Source organism: Aristolochia californica, unplaced genomic scaffold (assembly GCF_029961685.1).
Source record: "Aristolochia californica isolate CCGP_79_NKW_82.1479 unplaced genomic scaffold, dmAriCali1.0.hap1 SCAF_13, whole genome shotgun sequence".
NCBI lineage: Eukaryota > Viridiplantae > Streptophyta > Magnoliopsida > Piperales > Aristolochiaceae > Aristolochia > Aristolochia californica.
Window position 1 is genome coordinate 7919819 of NW_027181804.1, and position 27667 is coordinate 7947485.

At 34.1% G+C, this 27667-nt stretch overlaps 2 protein-coding genes across 3 annotated transcripts; one reads left to right on the top strand and one right to left on the bottom strand.

The window, feature by feature from the left end:
- Window positions 1-1043: 1043 nt before the first annotated feature.
- LOC137948857 (uncharacterized) lies at window positions 1044-5692 on the bottom strand. Its single transcript, XM_068795041.1, has 6 exons — window positions 5132-5692; window positions 3477-3581; window positions 3228-3362; window positions 3036-3102; window positions 2252-2376; window positions 1044-1575 (listed from the first exon to the last, which is right to left on the bottom strand). The coding sequence occupies exons 1-6, from the start codon at window positions 5495-5497 to the stop codon at window positions 1504-1506; spliced, it is 870 nt and encodes a 289-aa protein (XP_068651142.1). The 5' UTR covers window positions 5498-5692; the 3' UTR covers window positions 1044-1503.
- A 13687-nt stretch (window positions 5693-19379) lies between these two features.
- LOC137948974 (putative glycerol-3-phosphate transporter 1) lies at window positions 19380-23089 on the top strand. Of its 2 annotated transcripts, XM_068795219.1 has the most exons (3): window positions 19380-20373; window positions 20463-20966; window positions 23067-23089. In XM_068795219.1, the coding sequence occupies exons 1-3, from the start codon at window positions 19380-19382 to the stop codon at window positions 23087-23089; spliced, it is 1521 nt and encodes a 506-aa protein (XP_068651320.1). The 2 variants fall into 2 exon arrangements, with proteins under 2 accessions (XP_068651320.1, XP_068651319.1); XM_068795218.1 differs by lacking the exon at window positions 23067-23089 and having other exon boundaries at window positions 20463-21071.
- The last annotated feature ends 4578 nt before the right edge of the window (window positions 23090-27667 follow it).

A 27667-nucleotide genomic window follows, 5' to 3' on the forward strand; every position in this document is an offset into this window, starting at 1 on the left:
GACATAAAGAAAAAAAACTAAACTATTAGAGATGATAAATTAGAAAAATATCACATTATCTCTATGGGTTAATTAAGTCAATTCATAGAATCCACTCTACTACCATGTTGATTTTCTTGAAAAGAGAAATAATTCATCGACTTGATTATAAGTGAGTACAATGAGCCTCTATTTATAATAAAAAAATAATTAAAATCTAATTACAATTAAACTACCTTTATCCTAGTTACACCCAAAATCAAAAAATAAAAGATAAATTTTAGCATAATTAAACAGCTGAATACAAGTAGAAGACTAAATAACTAAAACGTCTTTTAACTGAAACTCTTTGGTAAGACATCCACCAATGAGACTTTAATAAGATTCGGCCATATTAATTATAGCTTTGTGAGACTTCTTGGTGTGAGAGTCATGTTAGACTCTTCCATGCCTACTCTTCAATATTTTATCAAAAAAATTTATATAAATATTAATAAAATTTCATAATATTATCTCTCACCATATTTGAGACCATGGGAAGAGTGTGATAACTTTATATCTTCCAGTGATAATAATTTTACTAGTATACCTTTTATGTATTGAGATGACACCAATCTGGTGTCAAAATCATACTCCAATAAACACTTAGAAAATTAATCCTGTGCATTAACATGTTTTGGACAGTTTCAAAGTCATTTCACGTTTCTACAATCAAAACATTCAAATGGTGGATTAGCATTCGAATGGTACATCAAATAAAAGCTCAAATTTCAAGAAAAAATCACCCAAAATGCAACCAAAAGGCCGATCGTTCAAATGGACCTTCTTTTGTTCAAATGATGGAGAATAGAAGTTGTTGATATGCAATTAATGAAGATTATTCACTTGGTCGTTTGACCGGTTCTCAATAACATACACACAAAAGACTTCTAGAGTTTGATTTGGCCTCTGTAAGTTTCCAAATTTTGCTAAATCAAGCAGCTCATTCTGCTAAATCTTGAACTAGTTTTGTTACAATACACAAGTGCCCCTTGGGTTTCCATTACCAAGATACCCAAGATATATTTCAAGATAAATGATTAAACTTATAGGCTGAATGCTAAGCTTGCCAAAACCCATTCTCTTACAATCAAGGGTAGACATGCAAGATGGAAATGAGTCACTTAATACAAGGCTAAAAAAATGATATTCGTAATGCCCATCCAGGCTACAACCACCCTGAAATATGCTGCATGTTGCTTTCTTCTCCACAGCTCAAGCATCCTTTTGGTGGGCTTAAAAGGTTAATCTCTCCCTTTTCTTTCTCATGCATTTGAGAAGAAGAAAACAACAACTCTCGGAGAGTTACATGGTCCGGGACCATCAACCTCAATGAAAACATCATGCTCTGAATGACTTTCTTAAGGTTGAGTTGAATCACTTGTATTATAACTGATATCTTCTGACAATGAGGATTCATTTTTAGAAGCAGAAAATGAAGGTTTCTCTGTCAACTTGTGCTGGCTGTCAAACAATGCTTTCAAGCTATCCAGCATTTTCTGAACTGCGCAGCAGCTTGCATCTTGTCACAACTGTTCGAAAATCTTCTAGGCTCAACTGCCACAGTAGAGTTTTTAGTAGTAGATAAATAAATGTCAAAGAAAATTTGAGAACAATAATCATCAGACCATGTCTACAGCATTGCCAGAACTGGAGCATACAGATTAAACTGGAAGCAATGTATCAATTTCCTAGCTCAATTGAACATATGCCATGGGGTGAAATGTAGGATATTGAAGCATGCCTGCCTCCTACTAAAGTACTAGAGACAACAGAAAGTCGGGGGCAGCCTAGCAAGGGGTTCTTCTCATATCATATAAAACCTCTATTCCATTTACACTTGTTTGTGAGACTTGAACAACATCAGAAGATGATTTGTTAAGTTGGGTCCAAGGCCCATCCCAAAATGACTAGCCAAGTGATTCAACTCAACCTTAAGAAAGTGGATCATGCTCTGAATACAAGTGTTGACCCTCTTTTGTGGCTCTGCAAATGGATAGTTTAGGTGTTGACCCTCTTTTGTGACTCTACAAATGGATAATTTAGGTATAGGCTCACATATAAGTACCTGCTCTGATACCATGTTAAATTGGGTCAAAGGCCCATCCCAAAAAGACTAGCCAACTTAGGAAACCTTTTTCCCAACTAATAAACTCAAAGTCTTTGTATTCACTAATCCATGTGGGACTATTCCTTAACATGAATAACAAATGAGAAATTTTGTAATGCTCACCTTCCCATCTCTATCACTGTCAAAACAATCGATCATGTCAACCAACTCATTGTCAGTCCAGGTAAAATCATGCAGTGTTGCCATCCTCCTTAAATCACGCAGTGAAATATTCTCTTTTCCAGATTCTGCAAATTAAAAATCATAAACAATCATGGGCGAGAGAGTGCCACAACTGCAGTGAACAATGTTATACACCAGCATGCATCCTGACATTTGGACTACAATTTTAAACAACATAACACACCCTGTAGATTTGTTTCTGTTTGAGCTCCAAATTATTGCCTATTATCTTCAAAGCTTTCCACGAAGCCCCTTACTTAATAGGGGGCACTTGATGCCCCTTTACCTTATCGCAATAGCTCTTGCTACTTTGTGCGTAGCCCCTATGTTGTAAAGGGGCCCGCATGGCTACTACTCTATCTTGGGCGCGTGCGCAAAGGTCTGCGAGCAAAGCGTGGATGCCATTATTGCTATATGGAGCCTGCAGGGCTCCTTAGAGCAATAGTGAGGCACTTGCTTTTTTTAAAGACAAAATAGAGAAGAAGAGCAAATTAGAAAAACACTACTTCCTTAGATATTCAAGAAACAAGAATTATTTAATGGGTAAGAGTCTGACACTTGGAAAATACCCTCCTTGCAGTCACATGTTACTAGAAAAGAGCAGGATAGAGCCATCCAAAAGTAACAGGCTTCTAGTATTGGTGATGATAACAGGAAGATGAAGATTTTCAGAGTACAACAGTAGTTTCAAGGGAGTAGTAAAAAAGGCCAAGAAAAAAATTACCATCAAATGAGAAGAAGTATGCAACCATTTCATCTTCAGTCATTTGCACCCTGCTAATACTCCGCATCTAACAACCAAAAAAAAAAAAAAAAACAAATATCAACTTATATGCAGGGAATAAAGTTTCTTGAAGGGGAAAAGGGGGGGAAAAACGAGTGTATATAAAATCAAGTTGTGGAATCAGGGTTATACCAAATTTCTTTTTTTCCTTCTTCCTGTTGATTCTCTGGTACTAGACCCCTCTTCTTTACCACTAATGCCAGATCTGCAACTAGTAGGGCTGATACCAGAATCCTCTGGTTGACCTCCTAGGGAGAGAGCAATGGCCTGTATAGCATTCATAGGCATGCAAAGATTGTTTACATCCACAAAAATTTAAACTGAAGCCATGACTTGTCCATTTAAAGGGAGGTAGTATATAACAAGTTCACCAAGTTTTACCTGCTGCAAAGCAGTCTCATCCTCTATGAAATCTGAATCACAATGTAATGTTTCAACTGGAACTTCCTTAGTTGTTTTTGCATTTGATTGACTTCCTTTGTTGACCTGAAATAAGAAAACTTTCTTAATGGAGTTACAGGATATGAAATACGGGAAATATGCTTGAACTGTAGCAGCATGAAGCTCAGAAAACATTCAGTGAACTGTATAACAACTCATGCATGAATCAACAACAAAATTTATGCTCATACACTACTAATGAGGCACCAATTACTTATCTTTTTAGATTGAATATAAGATTTAGCAAATGAAATTCTATTCCCCTCCACAATATAAGACCATGAAGTCATGCCAGTATCCAGCAGCATTAAAATAACATTAAGCAGTAAACTGGAGATACCGGTTGAAACACTCATTGACAACTCACAAGAGTGACAAGGTTTATTGATGTGAACAGAGGTAGACAAACACCATTGATGAATTTACTGTCAGACAATATGTTTAGATTTCTAAGCAGACAAGGAGAAGAAAAGGATAAAAAATCATACTTTTGAAACTCCTCATTCAAATTGGATCATCCAGGGTGAACTAACTCCTTGCTTATGGAGGGAGTCAAATCTGACTATTAGCCTTTCTAGGAATCCGTGCAAATGATAAATACAACCTAACATAATTTATTTAAGAATAGTTGATAAATTTCATTCAGAATGTGTCATTTTAAGAGAAAAACAGAAGGAGAAGAATGAAAAGGAAAAGCATTTCAGAACTAGAATGGTTCTTCAGCAAAATGCATAGAGTTGAGAAGTCTGAAAAAACTTGCAAAAAGATTCGTTTCAGATTGTGCAGCAGTCACTCTTGCTTATGTTCCAGAAGTGTTGATATTGAATTGGTACTAGTCGACTGTGATCAAAGCAGAGTAACAATTTTCTTCAGTCATACTGGTTTAAATCATTGGAATCTATGCAATCTTTTGTAGTTAAAAAAGAAATCAACATCCACATCATGAGCCATCACCAAATCCATCTCAGATCAGACACTTCAAGAGCTCACGTGGAAAATTGGACTTTGAATACCTACTAGAGATTCAGAACTTATATTTCTATAATATTAATTCTGCGATGCAACCTAAAAGCAACTCAAGAAATTTAGATTCTACATCTTATCCTACTTCAGTGGGCGCAATCTCAATTTCAGAAACCTGAATCTCAAGAGGAGAGAGAGACAGAGAGAGAGAGAGAGAGAGGAGTAGAAGTACTTAAAAGGAATCCCTTTCGTTCAGAGACAGATATCTTACAGCAGGACATGGTCTAATCTTCTGTAGACAAAATGGAAGCTCGATCTGGAGCATTTATTGACGCGACAATAAAGCTTAAGACGCAATCATCATAATTTAGCTTTCAACTCAAATAACACAATGAAAATGATCACTAAAGTAAATATCCCCAAAATTGATCTTGAAAGTATGAAGAAGGTCGTTAGAATCATATTTCCAAAATCCAAAGGCTGCCTCTAGTTGTTTCATGCCATTGCCAGATAACAGACAAACATATAGGGGAAGGAAGGAAATAAAGAATAGAAGGAAGAGAGGAATACAACCAAAGATAACATAGATAAAGAACTCATATAATTAACATCATCGGAGAAGATTAACCCACCTTAGATTTCGAAACACGGCGTGGCGTCTCATGCTCCTCATCACTGGCATCAGTTGAAGAACTCTCAGCCTGTTCTCCTTCAATTGGCGAGTAATCGTCATCTCCGTCCGTCTTCTTCCGTCCTTTTCTTTTACCACTCTCCATCACTCTCTTTTTCTTACAGGCAGAATCAAACAACGAGGAAGCTAAATTACGTAATCCCAGTGCATTCATTCTTTCTCTGTTTTCCTTAATCCTCAGCAACCTCTGCTTCTCATATTCTGAAATCCCTCCGTTCCCTTCGTCTATTTGGATTTCCGTGCTCTCTGGACTCGAATTTTCGGCGTTTACATCCGTTTCTGAGCCAGAGGAAGATTCGCTTGCCATTCTTCTGATCTGGGGTTATAACTAGTTAGATGAAATCCCAGTAACTCCAGTCGAAGAAGAACTGAAAAAAGTCTGCAGGCTCCGAGAAATGGTTCCTGATTCGGCCTTCGCCTGCTCTCGCCTCTATTCGTTTACTCTTGCAAGAAGGGCTGGGCACGGGTCGAGTTTCCAAAAACCGAAACCTGAACTATAACCCAAAACTCGAACCCAAAAAAACCGAACGGGGTTAGAAAACCAACCCCGTCCCCGCCCCATTCCCCAATTCCTCAACCCCGCCCCTACCCCGTCCCTGCCTCACCCCTGCCCTCCGTCCCCACCCTCGCCCTCCGTCCCCGCACCATCCCCATCCCGCGGCAGTAGGAAGAATGGATATGGTGGCGGCAGTAGGAAAAATGGATGAGGATGAGGCAAAAAATTACATTTGGTTAGGGTTCTAAAAATATTAGAATGGAAGTTAAATCAATCATAAAAATTCAAAATTGGAGTAATGAGAAGACTTACCGTTTCTGTGGCAACCGATGCCCTGGTGGTAGCGGTGGTGATGACTTTGCAACCGGCACAGGATGGAAAGATCCAAGCCAAAGCTCAGGATGGAAAAGATCAAAGGAGAAAATGAAATTAGAAGGTAGGGTATGGACGATGACGGTGACCGGCCTGACAGCACAGTTGGGGAGGGGACGGACGACGGGAAATTGATTCGAAAGTAGTCATTTGAGGAAGTGAAGAGTGACAGGATTTTGGGGGGGAAAATCGGACTTTTTGGAAGCCCCATTTTTTCTTCCATAAATGCCCTTTTATGAAAATTTAAATGTCAACGGTTTAAAGAAGAAGGCTTAGTATTTATATTTAAACAACAATGTAATAAAGTTGTTGAAATTTAGGATTTCATGATGTATAATCATGGTAAAAGAGGATTAAGAGAAGAAGAAGAAGAGTTGTGGAGAGAATGTTTTAATAAGAGAATAAGAAGAGTGATGAATTTGTTATCGACTTAGTCCAAATCCTCCTTCCTAAGCTCTATTTATAATTGATAAAAATATAATATTATGATTATACCCATCACCCTAGTGAAGAGGAGACAAGAAACAAAAATTAATTACATCAATGACACCCTGATTATATGATATCTTCCAACATTCCCCTCAAGTTAGGAGGTAATAGCAGTGATCCTAGTTGTAAATAAATAACATAGATGTAGTAGTAATCTCCTCTATCGTGGTGTGCCTAGGATATGTACGAAACAGGACACAAACTCTCAAAGGGTAGAAATAGGTGATAAAACATAAGTCAAAACCAACTTTAAATAATTTAGAACAAATATAGTGATAATAATCATTAAAATGGGTAATGTCTATCATTCACAAGACAACGATAAAAAAACCCAAGGGTACCAATAAAAAGTCGCAATGGACTTAAAACACCCATATATAAAAAAGGGACCAACCAAAACAATGCTTCAAAAGGGTTGGTCAAAGAGATAAGTGAGAGTCAAATAAAGGATAATAGGAGAAAGGCTACCAAATAATAAAAAATGGGGAATCAATATGAAGACAAGATGAAGAAGTTGAAGTCATCATGTGTTTTATTTTCTAAAATAATTCAAATTCTTCATCATATGAACCAATGCTGACAATAGTCAGCAAATAATGAACCCAAGGCAAACAACCGAGGAGTTCTTCTTCAATAATAATGTCTCAATCAAAAAAACACGATAGTAGCTGCAGTAATGAGCCAATGCCCAAAGAGCACATGCCAAATATGTTATTATATAGCAATGGATAATCGGTAAATAGTAAAGTCCTTAAAATTAATAAGGACACATGAGATCATTTGCAACAAGTCCATCCTTAAATGAGGAAGATGTGCACCAAATAATAAATTGGAACCGATTAATAAGTTGCCAATAAGTTGAATCAAGTGTTGTTAATTTTCATAAAAAAAAAAAAAATTGAGTTGAGTGTTGCAAGGTCTTTTAAAAAATAGAGAGGAGTGGATAAAAAAATAATGGATGTTGCTTCCACACTTACTGCATCAATGATTAATCAGATACCAAACTGAGAACTAGCTTATTAAACCAACTACTTAGCAGCCAATGATATAAGTGTCCTGTTTCTGAATATAGTCCACACTTAGAGCTGTAATTACATAATGAAATTGATTCTACAAGGCAATATAAAAAACCCAAGGCAAAGTATGAGGCTAGACCAGTTATTGATTCTACAAGGCAATATAAAAAAACCCAAGGCAAACTTTGAGGCTAGACCAGTTATAGCTTGAAAGAATTTCATCGAATAATAAGTTGAGCGAGGCTACTCACTTCATAAGGAGATAAGTACATCGAGTGCTGGTCCAACATGTTGTTGATATGCTGCAAGGATTTCTCATAACCAGAGAAGAAATGCACGTTTTTAATTTGATCCTACATCAAAATCTCCTTACATAGATACTTTTTTTAATTTTCAACATTAAATCAAGTAACTACTTTTTTGGGAAGTTCCCATAATTCAGAATAGGAACATTTATTCTCTTTGACAAATAAATTAAGGAAAGTTTATGAAAATAAGATATCATCTAAAGATTCTTTCCAAATATTTTTAGTTAAAAAAAAAAGAAATTTTTCAAGGGTAGATCATGTGATACTTTCTTGATATTGTCAATCAATAACAACTCAAAAATGTTAGGAAATAGACACCCTAATTCCAAACTAACGAGAGTAATAATAATAAACGCAGAAGAAGGAAAAAACAAGCACAAAAAAGACAACAAGATTTATACATGTTTACCTCAAGGAGAGACTACGTCCCGTCTTCCACCGTAGTAGTAATCTACTATGAAGATGAAATAGTTTACAAGAAAGATCGCACACACTTACATGTGTTGTTTTTTCTCTAACCTTTCTCAGCCGCAATTGATAATCCTTGGATGAATGATAAAACCCTAATAGAGCCCCTTCCCCCTGCCCCCCCCCCCCCCCCCCCCCCCCCCCCCCCCCACGATTATAAAGAGAAGTTTAGAGCATCCACTTTACAAGAGTAAAATTTCCAAACTGCCCTTAATAAAACAGTAGCAATATATCATGGATCCGCATAACGATTCAGCGTAAGGCATTGATTAGGCTCCATAACTTAACAAAAAAGTGAAGAAAAAAATCAAATTAAATTCGCATATTCGCATGCAATAGGATACCAACATGACCTTTGATTCTTCCATTGTGAATATCTCCTTAAATATAGATCAAATTGACATGAAATTTTATTCTTCTGAAACTAGACTTAAATAAATTTCATCGAGTATAACTTTCCTTAATTGAATATACTTCTTTTGAGATAAATAATCTGATAGATTTCAGACTCTGTAATCTAGCTAAATTGAGTACTCTTTCTTCTTTTTCCAGTATGCATATTAACTCTTTCGAGTTCAATACCTCCATCTAAAATACTCAGATTGTGAATTGGTTTATTAGGTAAGAAAATAGACTTACATATTTTTTTTCATATATAATTCCTTAAATAAAGTCTCGTTCTTGATGGCATAAAATGGTTCAAAACCTGAAACTTTCTTTTGTTGCATGAAACTTTTCTGTTGCTTGACCTTTGCTGCTTAAAATGTCGATTTCTCTTTCTAGAAAAAAAATGATTGCAACAATTCTTTTTGAGTTGGAAAATAGACTTAAATATCTTTCCAAAGGTATATAATTTGGTATAGGAAATATACAGTAAGAGAGTAAAACATCTAATGAAAAAAATGAATTGGGAAAGAAAGACTTAAGGAAAAACAAGAAACTCCTATTTTTTTTCTTTTTCTACTTCTTCTTCTTCCTTCCTTTCTTATCTATCTTCTTCTTCTTTTCCATCTCAAATCTTTTCTCACTCTGATACCATGTTGAAACTTAAGATTCCATGATGTATAATCATAACAAAAGAGGATTCATGGGTGAGAAAAAGAAAAAGAAAAAGAAAAAGAAAAAGAGTTGTGGAGAGAAGGTTTAGGAGGAGAACATGAAGAGTGCTGAATTTGGAGAAAAGAGGAGTAAGAACAGGAAGCAGCAAATGATCTTGATCACTCTTGTAATTGATTTACAAGGAGTCAAGATTATAACATCAACTTAGTCATAGAAATAAATCTTTACAACATATAAAGATTTATCTTGACTTGATGTGACTCAAATTCAAGAAGTAACGAAAAACAGTAAAAAGGAATATATAAATAAGAAAAGGAAACAAAAAAAACGTAAATAAGAAGAGCATGAACTTATCTCTTCATGACTGAACTCCTTTTACAACTTCTTGAACATATTTCATAATAACTCCATAAAGAGAGATCTTAAACTCCTTGTCTGATACCATGTAGAATTTAGGATCTCATGAAAGGAACTTTAGATCAACAAGAAAGAAGAAGAAGAAGAAAAGAGAAGGAGAAGAGAAGAAGAAGAACGTGGAAGGAGAGAGTTTGGATTAAGGGAGAAGAGGGTTGCGTCAAAAAGAAAAATGAGGGCTGGACGAATTTGTGGAAAAAGAGGAGAGTGCTTCAATGCCCTACATCTTAGCCAATGCCTTTATTTATAGTTTTTCAATGCCCTTAGGGCTACAATTTGATAAAACAAAAGACATAAAAGGAACACATATGTACACTTCTATGCCATCTTTATGGAAAATACCATATTTTACACATATGCCACTCCTTTGGCTTCTTGTCTGGAGCTCATGGGCTTGAGCCCATCTTCCAACAAGGGAGGATGGCCGAAGGGGGGGAGGAGAAGAGAGAAATGCCGAGAGAGAACTCGACCTCCGTTGTAGATCCTCTCATTTTCCCGTACTCTACAATGGAGGTCGAGAGGGAGACCAGAGAGGGACGATGGAGACGAGAGAGGGAGCAGAGAACTCGGGGTTTTGGGAGACGACAGAGGGGCTGCGGGAACAAAATGAGCATAAATGAACGAGACGGTGTGCGCCAGAGAGAGCCTTGCGCGTGAGTCATGTACATGATTCTCAAAATCGGGCGAAAAGCACTTTCGCCTTTTACTCTTGGGACATGAATTGCTGAGTCATGGATGATCATGTACATGACATGAAGTTTGGCGCTCCCTAACGAGATCGGGACATGAACTTAGTAATGCGCATGAAGATCAAGTCCAGAATCATGTTGACTAACCCCCCCATAAACTAATTACATCAATGACACCCTAATTACATGATATCTTCCAACACTCCCCTCAAGTTAGGAGGTAATGGCAGTGACCCTAGCTGGAAATAAATAACATAGATGTAGTAGTAATCTCCTCCATCGTGGTGTGCCTAGGATAAGTACGAAATCGGGCACAAACTCTCAAAGGGTAGAAATGGGTGATAAAACATAAGTCAAAACCAACTTCAAATAATTTAGAACAAATATAGTGGTAATAATCATTAAAATGGGTAATGTCTATCATTCACAAGATGACGATAAAAAAACCCAAGGGTACCAATAAAAAGTCTCAATGGACTTAAAACACCCATATATATAAAAGGGGTCAACCAAAGCAATGCTCCAAAAGTCTTGGCCAAAGAGATAAGTGAGACTCAAATAAAGAATGGTAGGAGAAAGACTGCCAAATAATAAAAGGGTAATGGGGAATCAATATGAAGACAAGATGAAGAAGTTGAGGCCATCATGTGTTTTATTTTCCAAAGTAATTCAAATTCTTTATCATATGAACCAATGCCGACAATAGTCAGCAAATAATGAACCCAAGGCAAACAACCGAGGAGTTCTTCTTCAATAATAATGTCTCAATCAAAGAAACACAATAGTAACTACGGTAATGAGCCAATGCGCAAAGAACACATGCCAAATATGTTATTATATAGTAGTGGATAATCGGTAAATAGTAAAGTCCTTAAAATTAATAAGGACACATGAGATAATTTTCAAAAAGTCCATCCTTGAATGAGGAAGATGTGCACCAAATAATAAGTTGGAACCGAGTAATAAGCGGCCAATAAGTTGAATCGAGTGTTGTTAATCTTCACCAAAAGAATAACAGAGTTGAGTGTTGCAAGGTCCTTTAAAAAACAGAGAAGAGTGGATAAAACAATAATGGATGTTGCTTCCACACTTACAGCATCAATGATTAATCAGACACCAAACTGAGAACTAACTTATTAAACCAACTAATTAGCAGCCAATGATATAAATGTCATGTTTCTGAATATAGTCCACACTTAGAGCTGTAATTACAGAATGAAATTGATTCTACAAGGCAATATAAAAAATCCAAGGCAAAGTTTGAGGCTAGACCAGTTATAGCTTGAAAGAATTTCATCGAGTAATAAGTTGAGCGAGGCTGCTCTCTTCATAAGGGGATAAGTACATCGAGTACTGGTCCAACATGTTGTTGATATGCTGCAAGGATTTCTCATAACTAGAGAAGAAATGCACGTTTTTAATTTGATCCTACATCAGAATCTCCTTACATAGATACTTTTGTAATTTTTACCATTAAATCATGTAACTACTTTTTTGGGAAGTATTCTCTTTGACAAATAAATCAAGGAAAGTTTCTAAAAATAAGTTGATCATCTAAAGATCTTTCCAAATATTTTTAGTTAAAATAAACAAAATTTCCAATGGTAGATTATGTGATACTTTCTTGATATTGTCAATCAATAGCAACTCAAAAATGTTAGGAATTAGACGCCCTAATTCCAAACTAACGAGATTAACAATAAACAACGCTGAAGAAGGAAAAAGCAAGCACAAAAAAGAAAACAAGATTTATACAGGTTTACCTCAAGGTAAGACTACATCTTGTCTTCTACCATTGTAGTAATCTATTATGAATATGAAATAGTTTATAAGAGAGATCGCACACATTTACATGTGTTATTTTTTCTCTAACCTTTCGCAGTCGTAATTGATGGTCCTTTTATGAATGATAAAACCCAAATAGCCCCCCCCCCCCCCCCCCTATTATAAAGAGAATATTACAGCAAACTGCCCTTAATAAAACAGTAGCAATATATCTTGGATCCGCGTAACGATTCAACATAAGGCATTGCCCCACAACTTACTAGAAAAGTGAAGAAAAAATTCAAATTAAATTCGTATCTTCGCATGCAATAGGATACCAACATGACCTTTGATTCTTCCAATATGAATATCTCCTTAAATATAGATTAAATTGACATGAAATTTTATTCTTCTAAAACTAGACCTAAATAAATTTCATCGAGTATAACTTTTCTTAATTGAATATACTTCTTTTGAAATAAATAATCTGATAGATTTCAAACTCTGTAATCTAGCTAAATTGAGCACTCTTTCTTCTTTGGCCTGTATGCCCATTAACTCTTCCGAGTTCAATACCTCCATCTAAAATACTCAGATTGAGAATTGGTTTATTAGGTAAGAAAATAGACTTACATATTTTTTTTTCATATATAATTCCTCATATAAAGTCTCATCCTTGATGGCATAAAATGGTTCAAAACTTGAAGCATTTTGTTGCTACATAAAACTTTTCTATTGATTGACCTTGCTGCTTAAGATGCCGATTTATCTTTCTAGAAAAAAAATGATTGCAACAATTCTTTCTGAGTTGGAAACTAGACTTAAATATCTTTCCAAAGGTATATAATTTGGTATAGGAAATATACAGTAAGAGAGTAAAACATCTAATAAAAAAATGAATAGGGAAAGAAAGACTTAAGGAAAAACAAGAAACTCCTCTTTTTTTTCTTTTTCTTCTTCTTCTTCTTCTTCTTCCCTTTCTTCTTTATCTTCTTCTCCTTTTCCATCTCAAATATTTTCCCACTCTGCTACCATGTTGAAACTTAAGATTCCATGATGTATAATCATGGCAGAAGAGGATTAAGGGGTGAGAAAAAAAAGAAGAGTTGTGGAGAGAAGGTTTAGGAGGAGAACAGGAAGAGTGATGAATTTGGAGAAAAGAGGAGTAAGAATAGGGTAATGGACTTACCCAAACCCTCCCTCCCTCCCCCTTAAGCTCTATTTATAATTGATAAAAGTATAATATTAGAATTATACCTTTTACCCTAGTAAGAGTAAAGAAGAGACAAAAAACATAAATTAATTACATCGATGACACACTAATTACATCATATCTTCCAACAAAATTCTAGTAAAAAGTCACAAAGAGTAAATATATTTCCATAAATACCCCGGATAAAAATATTAAATCATGTCACTTTGTTAATAACCAATATGTCATTTCAATTTTAAGTAAGGGCTTTATGGGTATAAAACCCCGTGGGTCGGTTTTGAGGAAACCCAAACCTGAGTAGAAATCTGGCGAGGTATTTTTTTGAACCCCATCCCCGACCTAAGGGGTGGAAACTCGAATCGTTCCTAGGTTTTTCAAATAGGGTTGGGTTCCCCGCAAAACTCAGCCCGATGCCCACCCCTACTTGCAAGTGAGTTCCTTCATTTTTTTGACACTTTCATATCATTTAGTCATGTTTGTGAGAACAAGGTTTGATGTTGACTTGGAGAATTGGCCAGTTTGGTGTAATTGATTCCATTCTTAAAAGTCTTTGTTAATGTTAAAACTAGTTCAAGAAATGTTTATATAGGATATTAGATCACCTTGGCTTCTGGAAATAGAATAAGAATTCTTATCAGATTTTCTTAACTAATATTAAAATAAGAAAATTATTATATATTTAATTAACTAAGTACATGCATGTAAATAAATGTAGTTTAGTAATTTTTTATTCGAAGGTCCACATGTTTAAGATTTTTATATGACTTCGATAATTTTTTCAAGTATTTATAATTTTTATAAATTAAAATGACATTGAGTAGACTTTTTACCTTAGCATTTACTTTACAATTTGATAGAATTATAAATAAAGGATATATAAAATAAGTTATAAATAATCATGTAAAAAGGTATATAAAATAATTCATACATAAATAAGACATTATATATAATAGATTATTTTACTCCATATATAAATAGGACATTGTATGGAATAGTTTTTGTTAAAAGACCCCACTTGTGTAGGATGGCATTATGGTAAATAAAATAACTCTTCAATAAGAGGTGACATGACTTTGTAATTATACAAACCGATGTATGTCATTTTATATCTTTTTTCTTAACAGGTTTAGCCCTAAGGATATTATTGATATTATAAACATCTCTCTACAACTATAAATATAGCGTCATAGACATGGGGAAGAGCATCAAACTCTAGCCTCTTGAGCCCCATTCCCCTATTTGAATTTGTTCCTTCTACTCTCTCTCTCTCTCTCTTTCTCTCTCTCCCCTCCCCAAGAGCTAAAGTTCCTTCTTCTCTCCTCTTCTTTTCATCTCTTTTCCATGAGATCTCTTGTGTTTATGTGAAGGCCTAGAAATCAATAGGGTATCAAAGCGGGCAAAGATTTGACAAGGAAAAGGAGAAAAAGGAGGGAAAAGGAAGGAATGAAGGATGAGAGGAAGGAAGGAAGAAGAAGAAGAAGAAGAAGAAGAAGAGGAGGAGGAGAAAGAGAAGAAGAAAAAAAAATAAAAAAAAAGGAAAAAAAAATTTGTTTTTTCCTTTAAGGTCTATTTGAAACCCCCACGGAAAAGAAAAGAAAATGAGAATTTGAATATTATAATTCCATAAAATAGTTAGTAAAAAGAGAATTTGATAATTATCTCATTTTAACTAACTATTTTTTGGAATGATAGTGGTCAAAATCTCATTTTCTTTTCTTTTCTAGGGGTTCCAAACAGACCCTTAGTCTCCTTCTTTTCCAATTCCTTGTTTTTCATTGAATTTTACACTCTCTTACCATAATTTTCATATAATAAATTTTATACTGTCAAAAATATTTTTGAGTCTAGTTTCCAACACAAAAAACGTTTTTGTAATTACAGGTCTTTACAAAGAGAAATCGACATCTGAAGTAGCAAAAGTCAAACTATAGAAAAGTTTCAAGTAATAGCAGAAAACTTTGACTTTTTGGACGATTTGTACCAACATTACTGAGAATTTATATAGATAATTATGTCTCAAAAGAAACTTTATGAATCTACTTTCCATTCCAATAAATTGATTCTCAATCCAATCTTTCTAGAGAGATATATCTTCATTAAAATAATTAAAGGTCATGTTGGTAGCCTGTTGCATGTGAGAATCCAAATTTAAGCCGATCTTTTTGAGTTTCTAATCTTGATTAACTTTCCTATTTGTTTTCAAACTCTAGCCAAGATTTTACTAACTTGAGAATTCAATCATTATCTCATTCTCACTAACTATTTTTGGGAGTAATAATAGTTAAATTCTCATTTTCTTTTCATCGGGATTCCAAACAGACCCTAAGAGTTTTCTTTTTTTTTATCTCACATTACATTAGTTTCCTTAAGAGAAGTTTTTCTCTATATAAGTTTAGTTTCCTTTTTGACAAAGTCTAAAATTTTTGAATTAGAAAGTTTTGTCATAAATTTCCATTATTCCAGAATTTCTCTCTTGAATATTTTCTTTTCAAATTGGTCATATTGTGTTAAAAAGTATTTACTTTATATGAGAAATCCATTTTAATAAAGTGTCCATAATTATGTTCCATCTCAAAACTTTCCTATTTGATAATTTTTTCTTAAGATTCCTCAATCATTATGTTCATAGAGAAATCATTTTTTGTCTCCCTCTTGAGTCATACCCGATCACTTTTTATCCATCTGTTGGTCTAAAAGTGTGTCCTTCTTAGTTGGAAGTATGAATAGTTGTATTGTGTTCCTCCTTTAGTTTGAAGTATGAGAATTACTATCTTTTTATTCACACTCTTAATTCCTCAAAGTACTTCAATTTATGTTTTTTTTTTAAATTACTTCAAAGCAATGCCTATTGACCCACTACCAACAAAGATTAGAAATGAGTATAACATCCAACTTAATTCAATTGTTTTATCCCAGTAGTATACTCAAGTGGTATTTTGAGTTATCCTTAAAAAGTAAGTAGACTCTTCTCATTGCGCTAAAATGGGCCAAATCACCATTAAATTTGAAGCAACCATTTTCTTACTATAGTTGAAGGTTTATCATTGAGTTAGGGCTAATTTTTCTTCTCTCACCATTATTTGTGCAAATTGTCCTTGGCAAAGAACAAAGAGATCTCCAACTTGAAGGGGAGAAGTATAAGAAAGAGGTAACCAACATTGAATAATTTCACGTGTAGTGGTAATTAATTTTTATGTGACTAAAATATCCAAGGAGGAGAATAATACGAGAACAAGATCAAGAATACAAGCAAGATGTGAACAAGAACAAGATGAACAAAGCAAGACATTTAAAAAAAAAAAAATTCAAGTCACACAAGATTGGATTATTTTTTAAGCACACAAGTTATTTTTACAAAGATTATTTGAAAAGTGAAGTTATAAACACCAACTTGAGGGAGAGTGCTAAAAGACCCCACATGCAGGGTGACATTATGGTAAAATGGACAACTCTTCAACAAGATGTGGTAGGACTTTAGAATTATACAAGTTGTTGTATGTCTTTTTATATATTTTTTTCTCTTAAGAAGCGTAGCTCTAAGGGCATTATTCATATTGTAAACACCTCTCTCCAACTATAAGTACAACCAATTGGGCATAGCGTCATTCCCCTCTTAGAAATCATCTTCTCCTCTCTCTCTCTCTCTCTCCTCTCTCCCAAGAACTAGAGTCCCTCTCTTCTTTGCTCTTTCTCTCCAAATCTAAAGAATTTTTTGACTAGTAATATTTGAGTTATGTATTCAATGGGCTAGGTTATGTCACATGTTCACTTGAGGCTGACATGGACTATGAAACTAATGAATAGTGATCCAATTGGTTACAAAGAATTATTGGATGGTTTATATCTGAAAAATAAAATTTGTCTAACATTATTTACTTATATACATAATGTTAATTAATAAAATATGATATATAAATTATAATAAAATAAATTATTTGTCGATTTGGGTTGGGTGTCTCCTGAGGCAGTCAAGTTTAAATTTTTTAGATCTAACTAGACCCATTTTAATTTATGAATTACATAGGTTGGGATTGAATTTTGTTTGTAATACATCCACATATTGATTCAAATTAGGTGCAGATGAACATGTATGAACCGTATACTAATTGAGAGAGATTTAGATTGTGAACCAACTGGATCCATTTGTAGCCTTACTTCAAAGTGTGCTTATCGAGCAATTATGAGATGAAAAAGGATTGATGATTTTAAACCATGTTTTATGGTCAATGTAGTGGCAATTTTTTGCATTCTATGATGTAGGAACTCTTCCAAAGATGGCAAAATTAAATTCTGGTGCTTGGAAATATAATTAATTATTCTTTTCGGGCACGTAACAAAAACTTACAAATTTAGAAAAAAGGACAAAGAGGATACTTTGAAACCTTCCCATTTCCCACCCCGTTTTATCTATAATTAGAATGGAGGGGAGAAAGGTGCACCACATAATTGCCCTCCATCGGGCGGCTCAAGTTCCCTGACACCAAAGCCACCCCCGGATCCACTTCTCCGAGCCCCACCAAATATCCAGAGGCCACACCTGTGATAGCGCCACGTCGACAACTTCTATCCGGCCTTCTTTCGCCACGCGGCAAATTAGTCGGACGTATGAATCATGCCCGATCAATATCCACGTAAGTTAACAAAACCCCTCATCGTCATCCAAATTACGAACGAACCCTATTTGGTCGGAGTCCGCGAGCGATGCGATTGGTGGAAAACCTACGAGCATTAATATTAAAGTTCAGAGCTTCCACGCACGCAATTCTCTCGTAATCTTCGACGGCAAGGTACATTTAGCAGCGTTCGAGTGGCTTTCTAAGTTCTTCAATCCCGATTTTCGGTTTCTAGTTTATTGAGTTTCTGACTTGCATTCGTGTTTTTTTCTTGCTCGTGATCATGGTGCATCTTTTTATTGCAGAAGGGGAAGAAGGGTAAAGCTATAAGAATAGTGTTGATTCAGGAGAGAGAGTGTATGTGCTTCCTTTTCTTTTCTTTTTTCAGGGAAGTTTTAATGTTTCTGAGATTGTTTATGATTTGTTTTTTTAAATCTGCGCGGTTTGGAAGGCGTGAATGACGGAAGGAGGATGAGGATGATTGTGTGGTTGACTCATGTTAGTTTCTTGATTAGTTTGATGATCGGTATTTTGTGTTATGATGATTTAATCGAAGTTACTGTTGGATTGACCGGAAGTAATCTCTTCATTGGTTCTTCCTCTGTTTTTTTTTTTTTTGGGGAGGGGGGTTGAGTTTTCCAGTTCTGAGATTAAATGAGACCGGCGCAGAATTTGACTGTTTTGTTGGACTTGGATGCTTGCGGCGGTTCCTACTCTAGTATTCAGCTGAGTTTCCGGTAAGTTGACGTTTGACTTGCGTCAATCTGTCCGGTAATGTCAGATCGGTGCGCGTCAATCGTTCTCGAATCTCTCAGTGCCTAAGCGCAAGGTTCGCAGATTTCATCTCTATCGAATTGATAGAAGGAATCCGGATTTTCCACGTGTACTACTTCTCGCACCTTTCCGATTACTTTCAAATTTCAATTATGTAGTAGAATAAGAATTTATTCAAATATCAAAGAAATCGAGGAGTTCTGTGAATTTCTGAGCTCTCCCATGCTCTCCCCAATACGTGGCTAATAAAACAAACGACTTTCGATGTCCAGATTGAGAAATATTTTTCCGAGCAAGTTCGGAGATAGGCTTCGTCTATATGTACAAGGCATAGGCTCAGACTCGGAGGCCCTTGTCTTCTAAGGTAAGTTTATTGTGATCCTGAACACGGCCCACTCCTCTGCGATTTTCATTCTATTGTGCGCTGAATTCTTTGTTTTCTGACTTGCAGTTCCTATCTCCCTGGAGATCCGACTTGGTATCTTGTTTCAACCTTCTGATAACAGATTTATTCATGGGTTCTTTGGAAGAACCAAGAACAGAGGAAAGAAGTTCCAGACCTCTTGGAGTTCGATGGTTGGAGTACACGAGGAAATCTAGACTCTCCTTCAGGACTTACCAAGCTTTAGTCCTCATTATAACTTTTTTGGCATATACAACCTACCATGCCACTCGAAAAACCACGAGTATCGTCAAGAGCACCTTCGATCCTCAGTCTACAACATCGGGTTTCTCCCCATGGCCAAGTGCTCATTTCCCCAGAGCAGTTCGCCAAAACCAAGTGGTGAATTTGACTGCGAGTGGGTGGGCTCCTTTCAATTGTTCAGACGGCACGGAGATGCTGGGATTTCTCGATGTGGCTTTCCTCACACTCTACTCCTTCGGCATGTACTTCGCCGGACATTTGGGAGACCGCTTTGATTTGAGACTATTTTTGACGATAGGAATGGTCGGGACTGGTTTATTCACTTCTCTTTTTGGAGCCGGTTACTGGCTGAATATTCATAGTTTTGCTTACTTTTTGGTAATTCAAATGTTTGCTGGTCTGCTTCAATCGACTGGATGGCCCTCGGTGGTTGCAGTTTTGGGAAATTGGTTTGGAAAGAGTAGAAGAGGACTAATTTTGGGAATTTGGAATGCCCATACTTCTGTCGGTAATATCTCTGGTTCACTAATTGCTGGAGCTATGTTGAAACATGGTTGGGGTTGGTCGTTTGTTGTTCCAGGCCTCCTTATGGCCTTTGTCGGGCTTTTGGTATTTTTTTTCCTGCCCGTTACTCCTGATTCTGTTGGCATAGACGATGAAGACGAAGGAGCGGTAAAGTCTCCCCAGAAGGAAATCTCGAAACCTCTATTGGGAGGAGGAGCGGAGGTCAAGGAGAAGGCAATCGGATTCTTGGAGGCATGGAAGATACCTGGAGTGGCGACGTTTGCTCTCTGTCTCTTTTTCTGCAAATTGGTGGCATACACCTTCTTGTACTGGCTGCCTTTCTACATTAGTCATACAGGTACCACTTCCGTGCTTTTCTCTTCTTTTTTTTTTTTTTTTGAGCTTCTGCTCTTTAGGGTTTTTGCTGAACTGATTGCGATTTTGCAGAAATCAATGGCGAGTACTTATCAGACGAGACAGCCGGCAACCTATCAACAATCTTCGACGTCGGTGGGGTGATAGGTGGTATCCTTGCCGGCCACATTTCCGACCGGCTAGATGCCAGAGCGATTACTTCAGCAAGCTTCATGTACTGTTCAATTCCAGCCCTCTTCTTCTATAGAATATACGGGGAAGCCTCATTGGTCATGAACATGGCTCTCATGCTCATTGCCGGTATGTTCGTGAACGGGCCATATGCTCTGATCTCCACAGCAGTATCGGCTGACCTGGGAACACACGGCTCGTTGAATGGGAATTCACGGGCATTAGCCACAGTAACTGCAATCATAGACGGAACTGGCTCTGTTGGTGCAGCACTAGGCCCATTGCTAACCGGCTACATATCAGCAAAGAGTTGGAATGGGGTGTTCACGATGTTGATGGTGGCAGCACTTGTTTCTGGTTTGCTGCTAACGAAGCTCGTTGTGGCTGAGGCAACGGCCAAGCTTGAGGCCGCAAGGGCCCGCATGCAGTCGCCGGTGGCAGAAGTTTAGCAGTACTTCAGCAGTACTGGTTTATCTTAATGTCTCTGATGGTGTGGGAATTGGGATTTAGAGGGGAGTTGGTGCATGAAACAGAAACTGAAAGTGAATTACGTTTTTTTTTGAGTTAGTGTGTTCAATGGAAAGTGCAGTGTTAAAAATGTGGTGGAAGGTGGAAAATGAGTTATTACTACAATATTGAAAGATTTAACTTTATTAAGATAATTTTATTTAATTTGTTTAATTTTAAAATAAATAAATAATTTTAAAATAAAATAATATTTATTTAATTAAATATAAAAAATAATATAACCAAGCAAGCAAGGTTACTTAAACTAAGTAAAAATAGAAAACAGAAATAAATATATGTACATAATTTAATATGAAATAAAATAAAGTAAAAGTAAATTATAAATATATATTGAAATAAAAATGGAAAATATAAAATATTTTTTGAACATATTTTAATAAATTAATATATATATATATATATATATATTTAATGAATAGATTAAAGATACATAAGTTGAACTGAAAATAAATTGGTAAAATTTTTAAAACAATTAAAAATAATGTAAATAAAATTAAAATTAAATAGAAATAAAAACTATTTATATTTGAAAAATAATTATTATGCAAAAAAGTAAGTCTAAAAACATAAAATAAAAGAATAAAAGTGAAAGTGAATTACATAGATAATTCACTTTTACTTTCACTCGTTGGACACACACTAAATGAGTTAGTGAAAATGAATTCAAATTCATTTTCACTTTCCCTCAGCGTGTTCATCTTCCTTATGTGAAGAAGGATGATCAAAGACATGTATGAAAATTTTCTACCTGTTTTTAATTCAAATTTCGTTCAGTTCTTCATTTCCATTTGCTACCCAAAGCAATGTTCAGGGACTGGGAATAAGAGTTGAGAGGGTTCTTGGCTGAACTTCAATTTCCCCTTGGGTCAGTAGTAATTCTGAAATAAGGAAAATCTTCTGTGACAAAAAATAGCTCCCCAGGAAGCGATGTATATATTTTTCATCTAAAACTATAAGCAGGTTTCAGAGATGCGTCTCTCATTATCGGCGGAAGGAAGTACACTCTGCTCTGATCTTAAAATCCAAAATCCGATGTCATCATTCAATAATTGAGCTTGTTCAGAAGTCTCACAGACATGGACAGGCCTTTCCTGACTTTTACAGATTGCTTGGTTTTTTGTCATAGTTTGTCGGGTAAGTAAGTTGCACAAACATGTCAGTGGTCAGAAACGATGGGTGATAATGAAGGAAAAGCAAGTCGCCCGTAAGCAAGAATCACTACGTCAAAGAAAGGATTACTAAAGGATTACTTCGAAGCCCACGAATCGAGCTCCGGCAAATTGCGTCTGGATCACCATTAAAAGGGAAGCTGACTACTGTATTAAAGAAAGTGATTCATGTGATGCGCGGTTAATGTTTGGTTGCAGAGAATATGAAATTTACATTGTTAACTGTTTTGGTTTGTAGTTTGTAGTTTGGGGAGCTTGATGCGGCCATTAATAATCAGAACGGAGGTCAATGCGAGCAGAAGAGAGGCGCGTGGGCTCGTGGGGTGGAATGAAAAACTCTCAAGAGGGCTCGTGAGTTCTCCAAAGGAGACAAGACAAGAAGCACTTTGGAGGCTTTATCCGATTAACTTGAAACTAGAGACAAGACAAGAAGCACTTTGGAGGCTTTATCCGATTAACTTGAAACTAGAAAAAATGGAAAATTATTAAACCAATACTATTTGTCAAATAAACTTTATAATTTAACCATTAATATTTGTCGTCATGGCTAGAAAAAGAGGCCCATGTGGGGATTCCATTTTTTAATGTTATTTTGGTGATAATTTTTTATGCTTATTTTACTCACATTGTCACACGCCTAGATCGAGCAAGAAAGACTCCTAGTCCCTCTATGTGCAGCTTAACTTACTTCGGGTGAAAAATAAGCTAATCAACATCTCTTTTAAGAATAAACTAAGTAAAAAATGAAGAGAAATGATCTTTCACAAAAATAAGGAACTCTAATTACGAATTTGAAGATGTTTCAAATGATTTGTTGACGAGCAGATATAGAAGAGTAACTCTCAAGTAAAAAGTCTCATAGAACTAGAATTAATATGGTGGAGTCTTACCAGAATCTCATAAGAGGAGGATTCACAAAAGAGTCTCTATTAAAAAGTGTTTTATTTATGTTAATATTCTACCTATTTCCTCTATTATAAATAAAAGCTTATTGTACTCAAATTACAACAAGTCAGTGAAAATTTTTTCTTTTCCAAAAATTCAACATAGTATTAGAGCAGGGTTTTTGAGCTGACTTGATCAACCCACAAAGATTATGTGATATTCTCTAGTACCCCACAGAGCACATTTATTTATCATCTCTAGTAGTTTAAGTTCATATTCTATCTTTTTCCTTTTTGTTTAGTCCTGATACCCGTTGTTTTCTTAGAATTGTCACCTCCATAATGAACTTTTCATATTACAATTTATATATTGACAACAATAACTTATTTTACTCAAGTTGTCACGCGGCTAGATAGGGCAAGAAAGACTCTTAGTCCCTTTACATGCAGCCTAACTTACTTCGGGTGAAAAATAAGCTAGTCAACATCTCTTTTAAGAATAAACTAAGCCAAAAATGAAGAGAAAAGATATTTCACAAAAATAAGGAATTCTAATTACGAATTTGAAGATGTTACACATGATTTACAAAACCTGATAGGCTAAAGAGGGAAAAATACCCGTATCCCATATTCAAACTCTAGCGAGTGGATCTTTGCCTCATCATTCTTATTTCTTTCCTTCCGGATGCAAGAGAGCATTGCTAGTCAGCATCACACTGACTACCCTGGGAGATTGGTGGAGGGGAACGGAAGCAGAACTGAATGCCTAAAGAACAACCAAGACTTACAAACTGAGGGCAGTAAAGAAAGAGGTCAAATACTCTCACATTTGCATGTCTACGTGCTTACAGAGAATTAGCACCAAAACCTTTGCTTGGTCAGAGTAGCAGCAAAGAGGTGGAAAATCAAAGACGTCGAGAACTAGTTCGAATGAAACGAACTCAAAATTGCAAAAGGCACAAATAGCCAAATAATAATTGTTAATAATTATTAATTACATTTTAAAGAAAAAAATAGCCAAATTATTTTGTAGAAAGTTATCCACAACTAATGTTTCTAAAGTTCTTATAGTTTTATTATAATCTTACATTATTTTAATTTCTTAATATCTATAAATTATGTACTTTATTTTATTTAATACCTCATTTTATTTTAATATTTATAGTAACTATTTTACTTTTGCACTTTTTTCTAATGCTTAGTAATGCTATATTTATATTTATGTAATATTTTAATTTTCTAATACTTATATTAATATGCAATTCAGTTTTCTTTATTTCATTTCATTTTTAATATCTATTATAATATTTATCACTTATAATCAAAATTTATTTATAATATTAATTAAAAATTGTTTTTATTTCCTTTTTAATGTATCTATGATGTATCACATATACAATCCTGTCATATTAAATCTATGAATTTATTTGTCTAAAGAGAAGTCACTAAAATCACTTTTATGACAATCTACAGTGAACTTGGTTTTCCGTTTGTACTTCATTATAGAATGTTTTTTTTTCACAATTTTGATTTTAGATATACAATAATAAATTAACTATTAAAGAAAGATAATAATTAACTTTCTTCACAATGGTATTAACCATAGAATATTTAAACATATAATATTAAGTTTTGTCTATAACTTGTTTGATAAGTAATGTATTTAATTTTTTTAATAAATTAATTTTTTTATTATTAATTTAATTTTAACTCTACATCGACTAATTTTATTCTTAAAATAAGTAATTAATATTATAAACCATAATAATTAATTAATTCAACCTAATGATAGTTAATTGAGTATAATTTAATTTAAATTTCATATCAACTAAGTTTATTTTGAAACAAAATTTATATTATAAAATTTAATAAACTCGTATAATAGAGTAAATTATTCAATTCAATAATGTAAACCATCTTATACATATATAATTATTTTAACATTTTAATTTTAATTTGAACATGTTATTTCACTTCAATTTCAGTAAATGTATATATGCATTTTTTTAATCTAAAATAATTAAAATATTTTTAACTTGATAATAAATTTAATAATTTACACCACAAGTTAATTATGTTTTCCTCATAATTTAATTTATTTTTAAAAAATATATAATTTTTTTATTAAACCCAAGTAGTAGAATAAATTATGCAATTTAGTAAGGTAAACCATCTTATACATTTGTAATTATTTTAAATCTTATAAAATTAATTTGTATATGTTATTTCATTTTGATAACTAGATATGCGCATTTTTAGACTATGATAATTACATTTATTTTTTAAATTGATAATAAAATTTTAATTTATACCACCAATTAATTATGTTCATTTTATAGTTTAATTTCAGTTATTTTCCTAGTGATATTATTGATATAAAATCAATATATATGTATCTTATTTATTTTTTCTTAATTTTATTTTTAGTTAACATACATAAAATTAATTTTTCATATAATTTATTATATAAATATAAATATATAAATTTAATACATCAAATATATTATTTAATTATTTATATTAATAATATTATGTATTTAGAAAAGAAGGAAAGAGTGTTATACATTTAATTTAAATTGGCAGTACCTTTTCCCAAAATTCGCTAAAAAGTGCTTTTTCTCTCCCAACGAATTTTTAAATTTGTAGGAAACAAGTTTCAACTTTACTCTCCCATTGAATTCAATAGTTAACTGTGAGCAAAAAAGTTTCCTAGATATTACTTTTCAAAAAGAAATTTTAAATTAGATGGCAAAAATTCATTTGTAGTAGAATATTTGTAATTCATTGGAAAAGGTATGAAAGAAGTATTTCTGCCAATGAATTGAAATTCCCCAACAGAAATATTTGTTTGCAACAATCATTTTGCTTCTGGTGTATCATTGGAGGTGACATTGCAATATGGGATCAAACACTCTTGTTAAGCATAGATTGGAGGATAGCTACAAAATTAGTGCTGGTCAACCAAGGGGATTCCAATGCATCCATTAGATTAATCAAGACTCAAATCAAGTTCATGCCTAGATATCAAATCAAAGGACACTTTAGAGATCACACCTTACATCAACTGAAACCTTCTAAATTTCTATGTTGTTGTACTTATGGTCATGCCACTTTGCAAACCAAATCCTTTTCTACGTCAACAATGTCCTAATAGGAAATTGCCTACAAATTTAATAAGATTTTAATTATATTATTCTTATTAGTCTAATTTCTAATAGGGTTCTACTTATTTTTTATATTATAAATATAGGCTTAGGTACTCAAACTACAACAAGTTAGTGATGTATTTCTCTTTTCCAGAAATTTAATATTTTTTCTTTCTTTTCTTTCCTAGTTCCCGTTATTTTGTTGATATTACCACATCCATATTCAACTTTTCATATTAGAAACTATATATTGAAGGAGATACCTTTGAGTTTACTTTCCAACACAAAAAGAACTTTGGAAATCAGAGTTTTCTACAAAGACAAATCGATATTTGAAGCAATAAAGGTCACACTGTAAGAGAGGTTCGAGAAGCAGCAAAAAACTTCAACTTTTGAGGCACTTTATGCTCTCAAGAACAAGACCTTATATGAAGAAATATATGTCAAAAGAAAGATCTGTAAGTTTATTTTCTTGCATATCAAACCAATTCTCATTTTGAGCTTTTCAGAGGGAGATATCAATATCAAAAGAATCAATGGTTATGCTGGTCAAAGAAAAAAGAGTACTCATTTCGGTCAAATTAAAGCATCAGAAATCTATTAGATTTTTTTCTCTCAAAAGTAGGGGTGCAATCGAGTCGAACCGAGCTCGAACTTGCATATGTTCGTGTTGGGCTTGATTTAAATATTTCAAACTCGAGTTTGAGTCGAGCCAGCCTCGAACCTAAAATTGTAATCGAGCTCGAGCCTAATTCGAACTCCAACCTACATTTAAAATTTTGCATGAAATACATGTCAAATAAATTGTATACAAATTTTTGCATAAATTTTACTTAAAATTGGGCATGACCTCTATATACATAAACCCTCCATAAAATTGTCTATACACTCTGCATAAACATTGCAGAATATTATGCATAAAATTTATTCAATAAACAAACATAAAAATACCAAATTAAATATCAATGTCAATGTACAATCCACACAAATAAAAACTATAAATCCAATATAAATTTATAAACTCTAGCTCTTTCTCTTCATGCTACAAAAAAATATACTAAATCCCGTTCGCATGAGCAAAATCTCTACCTATGATAAAAAAAAAAAAACTTATTATTGTCTAATAGAAAAAATACTCTTCCTCTACTAATTATGTAATGTAGTGAGAAATATTAAAATTACCAAGATGAGAAAAAGATGAAAAATCAAATAACTGATAGCATTATTTCCATACTCTTCTTCTCAGGCTATAATCATTAAAAAAATATAATAAATAAAACTAAAAATAATTACTCAAAAATATCATAATAAATAATTATTCAAAGGTAGTTCACCTTTTGATTTTTCTTAACACCGTGAAGAGCCCAAACCCAATCACC